Source organism: Dermacentor albipictus, chromosome 10, assembly GCF_038994185.2.
Source record: "Dermacentor albipictus isolate Rhodes 1998 colony chromosome 10, USDA_Dalb.pri_finalv2, whole genome shotgun sequence".
NCBI lineage: Eukaryota > Metazoa > Arthropoda > Arachnida > Ixodida > Ixodidae > Dermacentor > Dermacentor albipictus.
In genome coordinates this window covers 94,184,138-94,196,387 of record NC_091830.1, presented here as the reverse complement: position 1 = coordinate 94,196,387, position 12,250 = coordinate 94,184,138, and the positions used below count along the sequence as shown (strand labels likewise).

At 45.3% G+C, this 12,250-nt stretch overlaps 1 protein-coding gene across 1 annotated transcript; it reads left to right on the top strand.

Annotated features, from left to right (window-relative positions):
• Nucleotides 1–853: 853 nt before the first annotated feature.
• LOC139050807 (uncharacterized) lies at nucleotides 854–11,892 on the top strand (the record flags this gene model as incomplete). Its single annotated transcript, XM_070527569.1, has 4 exons — nucleotides 854–870; nucleotides 9,768–9,894; nucleotides 11,699–11,702; nucleotides 11,744–11,892. Coding segments are annotated over 4 exons (297 nt in total), but the record flags the coding sequence as incomplete, so codon positions are not given.
• Nucleotides 11,893–12,250: the final 358 nt, after the last annotated feature.

Here is a 12,250-nt window from a genome sequence, read left to right as displayed (position 1 = left end):
GACTATTTATCATTATCTTCACCTTCTGCATATTAATATTCAACCCCACTCTTACACTCTCAGTTAAGGTCTCCAATCATTTGTTGTAACTCGTCTGCATTGTTGTTGAATAGAACAATGTCATCGGCAAACCGAAGGTTGCTGAGATATTTGCCGTCGATCTTTACTCCTAAGCCTTCCCAGTTTAATAGCTTGAATTCTTCTAAGCACGCAGTGAACAGCTTTGGAGAAATTGTGTCTCCCTATATGGCCCCTGTCTCTATAGGTATCTCCCTGCTTTTCTTGTGTAGAATTAAGGTAGCTGTAGAACCTCTGTAGATATTCTTACGCGAAGGACGAGTCAGTAAGACGAGAAGCTATCTACAGATTATATTTACAACAACGGTTGCAGCGCTGACCGGTTAGATTCACACCGCGAGCCCAGTTCGTCCTTCCTCCTCTTTTCTGGAGTGATGGCGCCCACGCGCCTCGTTCAAACAAACAAATACCACACGCATGTAGCAATATTTTCGAAGCTTTTTACGTGAGCGTTCTGTACTCCTTGATAGCGTAGTGCCTCTATGACTGCTGGTATCTCTACTGAATCAAATGCCTTTTCGTAATCTATATAAGCCACGTAGAGAGGCTTATTGTACTCTGCGGATTTCGCGATAACCTGAGTGATGACATGGATGTGATCCATTGTAAAGTATCTCTTCCTGAAGCCAGCCTGTTCCCTTGGTTGACAAAATCCAGTGTTGCCCTTATTCTATCGGAGATTATTTTGGTAAATATTTTATATAATACTGGAAGCAAGCTAATGGTCCTATACTTTTTCAATTCTTTAACGTCTCCTTTCTTGTGGATTAGTATAATGTCTGCATTCTTCCAGTTTTCAGGGACCCTTGCAGTCGATAGACACTTCGTATAAAGAGCCGCCAGTTTTCCAAGCATTATGTCTCCGCCATCTTTGATTAAATCGACTGTTATTCCCCCTTCTCCTCCCGTGCTCTTCATCGGTTCATTTCTTGCAGGGCCCTTCTGACCTCATCGCTAGTTGTAGGAGAGTTTCTGTATCCTGTTCATTACTGTTTCTAAGTGAACTATCGTGACTTCTCTGGGTACTGTATACAGGTCAGTTTAGACTTTTTCCGCTGCTTTTACTATATCTTCGAGATTGCTGATGACATTGTCTTTAAGTGTATACATCATGGTTCCAAGCCAGGTTTCTTTTTTACTGATTTCAGGCTGCCTTCATTTTTTACAGCTTCTTCAGTCTTTCTCATGTTATAGTTTCGAATATCAGTTATTTTCGCCTTGTTGATCAGTTTTGACAGTTCCGGGAATTGCGTAACGCTGTGCGGCCGCCAGTCCCATACAACCGCGTAGAGCGCAGGACTCTACGATTCTAGACGTTCTGCGCTCACCGCGAAAGGTTAGAAAAAAATTACCGACGATTACGTTACTTCCTAATGCGAAATTTGAGCGCAGCAAATAAGCTGTTTCACCTTTTCGATAGATTGAGGCAAAGAAATCGAGCAACACATGTATGCGCTATCACAGAATATTTTTTTTTATTTTTCACACGTATTCCTTTAACAAAGACTCCACTAACAGTTCTTGACAGTCATGAAGGAAGCTTTGTGGTCGGAGAAATAGGCTGATATATGTTCGACTTGGTACACCAATGCTTGATTCTCAAAGACGAGATCTATACAAGTGCCTCGCGAGGTTGTCACAGCCGTGGGACGCGTTACGAGCGAGAGGAACGGGATGTTCTCCCGCATAAGTGTTAGGAAATTGTTGTTTGTCTTTATGTCAACATTAAAGTCCCCCACTACTAACATCGGTGTGGATCGATGGACGGTTAATGCGAGTTGCAGGAAGTGCACGACGTCTTTCGTGAGTGCGGTAGCGGACTCACGAAAGCGGTATCAGTCGGTCGCTGCTAGCGCTGGGGGTATGAAAGGGGGGCGGAGCTGGTTACGAGGCCGACGACAACGCCGACGCGAAACCCAGGAACGGACGCCAGAGCCATTTGTGTAGCCAGCCCTCCTCCACAGTCTCTCCTCCTCCCTTCCATCATGCTCCCTCGCCCGGAGAGCCGACAGCGCGCATGCGCGGCGGCGGAGCAGATTCGTCGGCGAGCTGGTTATGAGGCCGACGACGACGCGAAACCCAGGAACGGACGCCAAAGAGCCATTTGTGTAGCCAGCCCTCCTCCACAGTCTCTCCTCCTCCCTTCCATCATCCTCCCTCGCCCGGAGAGCCGACAGCGCGCATGCGCGGCGGCGGCGGAGCAGATTCGTCGGCGAGCTGGTTACGAGGCCGACGACGACGACAACGCCGACGACAACGCCGACGACGACGCGAAACCCAGGAACGGACGCCAAAGAGCTGCGCTCTAAAACACCCACATAAGCACAGCAGAGAAGTGGCTACGTGAGGCGGTTCAGAACAAGTAATTGTTCTCCACTTCCGGCGGCGTTTTCTCTACTTCCTTTTTAAATAAAAAGATGTTGATCCATAAATATTCTCATAAACAAGGGTTAACTTTTTTTTATTTTTCGCTTTTCCTTGCAGTTTGGTTGTTGCCTTGGATCTCTCCCTTAGTAGATCGCTTAATTTCTCAACTCCTTGCGATTTTTGTTTCCAGTTGCCAATTTTGCACGAAAAGTGCTATACAGTTAGGGAAAAACAGACGAGGTAACGGGCGAAAGTCATCTTGCTTATGGGTTTAACAGTTATTGCAGGATTTCATGATGGATGCACTTTAACATTATTTTATTTCCCACCTTATCTAACCCATATCACGTGTATATGGTTGCGGGCATCTGCCAGCCTCGTGGCGAGCTGTAACTCAAGGAAATAATGAAGCAAAGGGATAAGTTAAACGCAATTGGCGTTTCCTCCGGCCGCAACTCGTTCCACGAGAGTACAGACCAGCTCAGTAACAGCCGCATCCCTTTCCTGGTCCCAGGATCAGCCTAAACAATGAAGGTTGAACTAACAAAAGCAACAGCTATGCGTGTGACGGTTGAATAGATGGTGACAACTGAACGCATCTCGCGTTAATCGCACGCCTGCGGAATCTATGAGAAAACTGTCCTTCACATTACAAGAGATGCCGATAACTACCGCCATCTAAAAGGAGTGAAAAAGGCAGCATAATGCTGACCGATTAATAGCTGCCAAGTCTCAACATTGATCTGGCGGCGCTTTAGAAATATGTGAGGAGTGGTGGCGGGGGTGGTGAGGGGGGGGGGGGTATGCCACTTGATTTCGGGGGGGGGGGCCGGGCCCCCCCCCCTTGGGTACGTGCCTGGTGGTGGTGTCCACGTGCTGCGTATTAAGCCCTTTTACGTGCGCTCACGAACTTTGCTTTTTCGTTGTATGTTTACTACGGGTGTTTTTGCGCTTTTGTGTTTGTTTGCAGCATCGGGACGATGCTTTTTATGAGGGAAGTATTGACAGGTGTAGTTGTTTATCTTTCACCGGGTGACCTAGTTTTGTTGTCTACCAAATGTTAGCGCTGACAGCAGGACGCGCCTGCATGTATCGGAAGATTCTGGAATGTTATCAATCGTTCTGTCCACTGTGTGCTGCCACCGAACCTTGCGCAATCTCATTTGCATGTATGTATGCGTGACGTGAATAGTGTAGTACTTTCTGAAAGACACGCGGGCACCAGCAATTTTTCTGCAACCATCGATGACTCATATGTAAAGTCGGCGCACTTGACCCGTTGATCAGATTTCTCACGATCGCCGAATGTGTTCGCCATTTTGGTTGCGGTTTCATTGTCACTTGGTTTTGTGAGCACATGTTCACCCAATAAAAGTCAGTTTCGCCATTCGCAGTTTTCCTACTGCGTTCTTGACGGTCATTACAACACAACAATTTTGGCACGTTGTTTCCATTGCGCAGTGAATGAAAAACCCGGCAATGGCTCAAGGTTTTTGACGGTTGGCCAGGCTTCACTGCAGGGGCGCTAAACGACCTAAACGTTAGGCACAAGGACGATACTCCATTTTACTTTATGGCATGAACATCGTGAAGGCATGAGGACTGGACATCCCAACAGGCCATCTTAACGGAGATGCTGACCTTGGCCAGACGAATGAACAGCCAAGTGACCCCAGAGGCACTCCACTCGCTGCTGATGCCGTTGTATTGATGGATGTTGTTGGGCTGGAAGCAACATGGAAGATGCTCTTATGGAATTTTGTAAACGCTGGCCTGTCAGGTGAAGTGCTGCAGCACCTGCTACTGCAGGCGATCCACCATTTACGCGAGTGTGGCCTAAGAATGGTGACAGTTGTGTGGGTCTCTCTTTTGGCAAACGTCCTTATGGCAAAGCTGCGCAGCTGTCGAGTTCATGAATGATCACAGAACGCCCTGAGGACATTTAAGAGCCCAGTGAACAACACATTCACATACTCTTTGATGCGTGACATCGCCTCAAGCTACTAAGGAACACCCCCCCCCCCCCGGAAGCAAGGGGACTGCCACGGGCAGAACATACGGGGTAAATTGCATTTTAATAAGTAACATTGCTTCTTTCAAAAATATTTAACATGTTTTACAATACAGAGTGATGCTCACACTCAGACAAAATGCAAGGTGTGTCAGTGGGTCATTTTGCAAAATATTCCTTCATTGCATTCCTTACTTTTTATTCAACACGGTCATTTAGGGTATGTCACTACATTTCAGAAAAAGTTGTACAAATTAAATGCGAGAGTTAACTGCATGTTCGTCTTACTAGCAAAATCAATGCGGGATTGTAATATACGTTAACTAATAAAGCAGTGGAAACATATTTTTTATATTAATAATGTGCCTAAATGAACGTGTCAGGCTATCAGAGGTAACAACAAACTGGCAGGTTCCCATAGAAAACTGGCAACTGTGCAATGATATTGGACTGTGCAATCAGTCACCATAATTTCCATACGTCTGTGTTGAAGCACGTGTTACTAAAACACTTTATAAATTACCAAATCATCTTTTTTGCAAACGCTTCTCCAGAGTATTCCCCGTATTGTCAAACTCTACAGCATGTTTCAACCATTGTGGTTCACTTCACAGGCTCCTGTATAAAGAAACACGCCACACACAGGAATGCAAATCAAGGAAATTTTTACAAGTGTTTGCATAAGAAGAGCCTCTTCGTAACGAAGATTTTATTTATATGCTAGGCATCTTCAAAATATGTCTAAGTGGTTTGAGAGACCATTTAAAAGATGCTACTTTATTTTTACCCCTTGATGATAAAGAAATATGAAACCTGCAAATGAAATACGCTAAAACATGTTAACCTTTCATGAGTTAACGATAGCAATCGCAATTAAGTATATCGCATCTGGAAAATAAAGTTACGGCTCATGCAACATTATGCAATATAATTGAATTTTCCGACATTATATTGCATACAAATATTTTATAGAAATCAGAAAGTATAAAAAAGATAGAAGCAGATTTTCTATAAATCCATAACTTTCTAACAAAAATAGACATATTGCAGTTCCGTGAACAGCGTTTGTGAGTGCATGTCAAGCGAATATATGTAATACTATATATATTTAGTGTACGGACAATTTTTACACTGTTTACTGAGCCTTAGCGAAAGTCGAACACACAAATAGTGCGACATTCCGAAGTGGTGTATATCACGACAATCTTATCTTCTGTTGTATTGTCATGTAAAGGTGCACTAGGCAACTGTTTTGTACTCCTAGCTTGAGGAGTGGCTAAATTAATGTTAGCCTCCAGAATTTTAAGACACAATATTTAACATTTTCCAACCTATTTCTTTACAATCTTTCAATTATACACTATGATGCCATATACAAGGATTTGTTTCGTCTCATTAAACTGCTTTTGGAGATTGGTGTGGGTCCTGCCGCCTATACATATTTAATGGCGTGCCCTTACAAGTGACATTTCGAATCTCACAATATTTAAAATGTCTAGAATGTTATTCCTATCCTGCAGATGCGGCATGCGCAAACATTGGTCCTAAGTGCCTGGTCACATGGCATTAGCTATGAGGCTGTGACTTTTTCATTCCACACAATTTAACTTTCTTAAAAATGAATGTTCAATTGATGGGAACAGGTGACAACATTTACGAAAAGCGGTCTTCGACACTAAACTGAGACTTGACTTTCTCTACAAAGGAGGCTCCATGTCGTTCAGTGGAAACATAACAATTCTCCAGTAGCTCCAGCGAAAAGGACTGAATGCTTCCGAATGGCTCTCAGGGGCTCATGTGGAGTACTGCAGACAGGTGAGGTTCTACTTATTCAAGCATGACACCACTGCGGCAAATACAGTAGTATCTGTGTTTGTTTTTTCTCTAACAAGTAATCAAAGTAAAACTTGCAGCTGAGACGTTTAGCGCACCAGTCTGCAAAGCAGTGGAATTTGCGCCGCAGCTGCACCCGCAGCATTTTGAAGACTGCAATGACAACGCAAAATTCATCAGCGTGCTTGACAATTAGGGACTGTGCGATTTTATTTCTTTTTCCCCCACCACTGTAACAGCCCGCAAGGACTAACAGTATTGGAAATAAATAATTTTCCGCAAACACGTAACGCCACTTCCGCAATAAACAAACAATGCATTCAGCAAACACATAATGACAGTTTACGCTCAAACGATTCAGTTGTGTGCGTTTCAATAAATACATCTGCTTCAAGCTTGTTCCAATCGACTACATTTTTCGCAAGAAATGAAAATTTGAAGGCATCAACGCGCGGCACATAGGGCATTACAGCATGAGGGTGACCTGTACGTGGGGACACTCGTCCAGGGGCACGCAAGTATAGTCTGGAGTCCAAATTGAATTTACTGTTATGCAGTTTGTACAAGAATTTCAACCTGGCTATTTTTCTGCGCGTTGCGAATTCGGGCAAACCGGCACGAGACAATAACGCAGTTACTGACTGCGTTCTTTGATAAGCATTAAAGAGAAACTTTGCGGCTAGTCTTTGAATTCGTTCCAGTTTATTTAACAACGCCACTTCGTGCGGATGCCAGACTACGCATTCGTATTCCAGTGCGGGCCGTGCAACTGGTTTGTACGGCTTTATCTTTACCTCGGGCGTAGCATCTTTCAACTTTCGCTTTAACAGACCGAGTTTGCGTTGAGCGGAACCACAAATGTTTTCAATGTGTTCGTTCCAATTCAAATTGTGCGTGATTGTGACCCCGAGATACTTAAGCTTACTAACATGTTGAAGTGGGCTATTATTTATTGTGTGAGTAAAAAGCAACGGCGTTTTCTATTTAGTTAGTCATGTAAGCTGATTTATCGAAATTAACTTTCATGTCCCACGTAACACACCAGTCATAAATTCTTTGCAAGCATTCGTTGAACAACACTTGATGCTGGACATTCTTAACGCGACAGTAAATAAGACAATCATCCGCAAGTTGACGCAGTTCAATGTTAGGATGCAAGTTATCAGCAATGTAATTTACATATAATAGAAACAAAATTGGTCCTCAAACCGAACCTTGTGGCACATCTGATAGAACAGATAAGGAAGATCTTTCGCCTGCTATTTGAACACATTGTTTTCTATGCGTAAGGTACACCAGATAAAACAGGTGAGGATGCTCTTTCGCCTGCTATTTGAACATATTGTTTTGAATTTGTAAGGTGCCCATGGATCCATTTCACAATTTGTGTAATAACTCCAAGTACATACAATTCCTCAATACGTTTTGTGTGACACACCTGGTCAAAAGCCCTTAAAAGATTAAATTCAAGCACACGTACAGTATACTTCAGTTAAGGCGCACTATCATGCCATCCCCTAAACTTCCGGGACGTAGAACAGCAGTTAAGTAAATATTACCACAATAACAATGCCTTATCATATGCTCAAGAACATCAAACGTTTAAATCTAATTAAAGCAATTAAATTCTTACTCAGGAAAACTAGGGTCCTAAGTGACTAAGAGTTCGCCAAAGCACAGTGATTTGTTGTTAGCCTCAATATGACTCAAGCAAAGCATTCCGTTATATTCACTGCCATTAGTTTCTGTTGAAAATAAGCATCCCTTGATGTCATTCATTGATTACACATGTGTGTCAAGGAAGAATTCCAGTAAACGTATACAAACAAAAAGCTTGTAAAGTTACTAATGCGTGATGATAAAAAAAGTCACACGTACAAAATGCTCTTGCAGTCGTTTTCATTCCTCGCGTGTACAGGCTGTTTCATACTTAAGGGAAAACTCGGAGCGCATTGCATCGCAATGTGGTGAGCGTTCGAGTCAGGGGCGGCAGCAGCTCGCGCAGGCGCAGACGCTCGAGGGGCGGATTCTTGAACCGCATCGTCTGCTACGGCGGTCCGCGCTGGCCGCATTGTCTTAGCATTGTCGTGAATCATGCTACTGTCTGAGGTAGCGCCCGCCGGATTTCATCGTTATTGCGTGAACTGAGCCAGTATTGTTTACCAAGCGTTGTGCGACGCCCACTGATACGCCTCGAAGGCAAGTTCATCGCTGAAAGGTACGGAGCAATTACAGACGATGTACTGATTCCGTGCGTTCTTGATGGCCCGTTCCCGGAAGGCGACTATATATTCCAACACGAGAGGTCGCCGATCTACACTACTCGTGTTGTGCAAGAACCGCTCGAAGGGGGCGACGTCACTGTCCTGCAAAGGCCGCCCCAATCCATTGACCTCGACATCATTGAAAATTTCTGGGGCTCATTGAAAATATCGCTGGCGCAGCATCGTTTCCACCGGTTGTGAAAAGGATGGACCACCATCGTCAGCGAGTGGAACGCTCTGCGAATGAACACATTGGTGACCGAGCGACTCTAGACCCCACTGCCCGCTATTGTTATTCCGCTAAATAATTGCGAGGATTGCTGAATACATTGAAAATATGACACAACTTCTCAATTTGGAGTACTGCTGGCCTGCTGACCTGAATTAATAGCAAGCATTGCCTCCTGTCTTCAGGGGTAGAGTTGCTAAAGAAATATAGATGCAAACACGCCAACAGTTATGCATAATTGCTGGTACTTGTAGAACGTTTCGTTAACAGCATGCACTCCTGCGAAGTATGAATGAGCATACATAAAATGCTTCCTGTGTTCTTTCACCTGCACCACGATTATTCACAACAGTTCTTTTTGTTACTTCCCCAAACAAAAAGTCTTCCACTGTTTCGTAGGTATGCTGTTTTTAGTGAGAATTGAGATTTTGCCTTTCAGGGCATTCGACCTGCTTACTGTAGCAGTCCAGTGGCAAAAGGGCTCAGGGCTCCGCTGCAACCTTCCACTTCCAGAGAGAGGCTATGGAGTGCGCTGGAAGGGAACTGATAGCTCTGCAACTGGTCACCAGAAAACCAGTTGTGCAGGACAGTAGGCGTATGTCAGTGATCTCACTGGCATTCACGCTGAAGAGTGTGTCCCATCTGGCGCAGGAGATCTTCGAGGCTGACTTGTGTAGGTAAACCAACCATATAACGTATGCTAAGTTTTCATAACACTTAAGATTGGCCAGGTCTTTATAAATTAGGCAACCCTTGTATTCTGCATAATCAAAAGACAATTTCTGAACTGCTTTACCTAATGAACTAGCAGGTGTGGGTGGCACCTAAAAATTGAGAGGGTTATTTATTTTGCTTGATCTTATTCACTTTATTTAACTGATCACCTCAATAGCCCGAAAGTTAGTTTGTATGTAACGTTTCAAGCTCCACTTTATGAAAAATCTGAAACGTGACTGCTGTTTCCATTATTTGTTTTTCTTTCAAGCTACATCTACAGTAGTAGGCTCGACCAGGAGCCACTTGGGATGTACTTTAGCTGTAATAAGCAACGTGGCGCCTGGAACAACAACCCTTCGGCAGCCCAATTCCATAACACGTACAGAAGACAGTTGGTACATCCACAAGTGGTGTAGCCGAAGAATGCGAATGTGATGCCACAGCTTGAAGACATATGCCTTTCAAGAAGCCAAGGGGAAGATAACAGCTGCACTTCAAGAGAAGCCGCTGACTAAAAGCTAACGTGTACATTCACACAGTCATTGCTGGAGCACGATTAAACTGACCTGTGTGTGTTCTCCAGTGAGGTGGTGCACTGGCCTGTGTGTGTTCTCCAAGTGAGGTGGTGCACTATATTGGAGGCTTTGTAGTAAGAAGGCTATTGGAACGACTGCTTTGTGCAGACTGCGCACAGCTTTTCGTGTAAGACACAAAGCGTAGCATACTCACAACCCTAAAAAACAACGGTGGTCTCATTGAGGCAGCTGCCTTTGCGCATGCTGCACTGTATGCCGCGGAAAAGGTAACTCGACAGGGCACTACAACCCGTACTACAACCCAATCAAGAGTGAGGTTCAGCAGATAGAGGCGATCATACGCAAGGCATACAAAGCCGCGCTCCACCTACCGCAATGCACATCCACGGAGAAGCTCTTGGCACTAGGACTTCATAACACTTTCGAAGAACTGAGAGGCACAGCATGTTGCTCAGCTGCGCAGACTACAACAGACTCCGTCTAGCAGGGAGTTTCTGCAGAAGTTGGGATGCAGCGAACAGAAGCAAGGAACGCAAAGAACCGCGATTATCCCGGACAAAATACGAAACACAATCAAGGTGGCCCCCATTCCCAAGAACATGGACCCCAACCTACACGAAGAACGCAGAAAGGCGAGAGCCGAATACATCCAAAAGTGACTAGCTTCCCAGGCAACAACGGTATACGTGGACGCAGCCACATACACCAGAAGGGCGAGACAGACCAACCTCAGCGTAGTAGCGGCGGCGATAAACTGGGACATGCGAGAAATCGTCAGCGCATCTCTAGATGACTGCACGGTAGTCAAGGCTGAAGAAGCGGCCGTCGCTCTAGCGGCAGCGGAGGGCTATCGGACTAGGCGGTCTTTCACTATACTAACCGACTCCCAAACAGCATGCCGAAACTACATGTTAGGCAGAATAGGTCACAGAGCGCTCCGCATACTCCGGTCTGAAGATCACCACACACAAAACCCAGAAAAAAGAACAATCAATTAGACACACAATAGTGTGGACGCCGGGTCACACGGACGTGGAAGGCAACCATGAGGTGGACAGGATAGCTCGAGGTTACACTGCATACTGAGCGCCCTCCGCCAATGACCTCGAGGATACCGAGCCAGTCCCCAGAGGATACTCGGCTATCCTAAACCACTATAAGGCCAGCAAAAAGCGGTACCCCCCGCCGCATAGCTCTCTCACTAGAGAGGACTCGGTAGCTTGGAGGCTGCTACAGACGGGGGCATATCCGAACTTAAACACACTCAGTAAAATACAACCCACACAGTACACTGACAAATGCCCATGGTGCCAGGAAACACCGACGCTCTACCATATAACGTGGACTTGCGAGAAAACAAATGTGGCACCAACAATACCAAACCCGAGTTCGGAGCAATGGGAAGGAATGCTCTCGAGCGACCGTCAGGACGTCCAACTAGGCCTGATCCGACGGGCCCAGCTGGCAGCGGCATTTAGCGGAGCCCTGGACTAGGGGCAGACGGCCATTGCTAAGAAGATGGGAGACACCATCTGATTCCGCGAAATTCATCAATTTTTCTAGAGCTCAATAAACGTTTCTCCTGCTTCTCCTCGACTGGGCACCACAACAGCCAAGTCCCAAATTGCGCTCTAAACACTGAGGAGCTTGCATTGCTTTGCAGGGAGGCATGTCTCAATGCTAAATGCAATGAACTTCTATCGTGAAGAACCACATGTGGTAGACCTGACGAAAGTGGCTCAAAGAAAGTATACGGTCTTTCGCCTTCGTGCACTGGCTCGACGCATCACCGATTGCACCAGAGGTACATATGTCCGCCACACACTCACCAAGCAAGTTCTGTTTGCGCACCAATAGGGCTTACTCTGTGTGCTAATACCACTCTTCTAAATATATTTTCATGAGACCTTTAGGTTGCACTGCCAAAAGTCCTGTGCAATTGTATATATTTATTAGTCATTTCTTGACGTAATAGTTCTGCGGAAACCCGCAAAGTGGAGAAAAGGAAAAGCAAACTCTTGCCTTTGCTTTGAGTTGTTGACAAATTCGATTTCGCCCTGACATCTGCTAGCCGCCTGCTTAGCACAGATGGTAGAGCGGCTGTCCCGCAAAGGCGATGGCCCCGGGTTCGAGTCTCGGACCAGGACCAATTTTTCATAAACTGCGAGGCTTTTCTTTCGAGAAACCCGTGGGTGTTATTTTTTTTTGTAGCAAT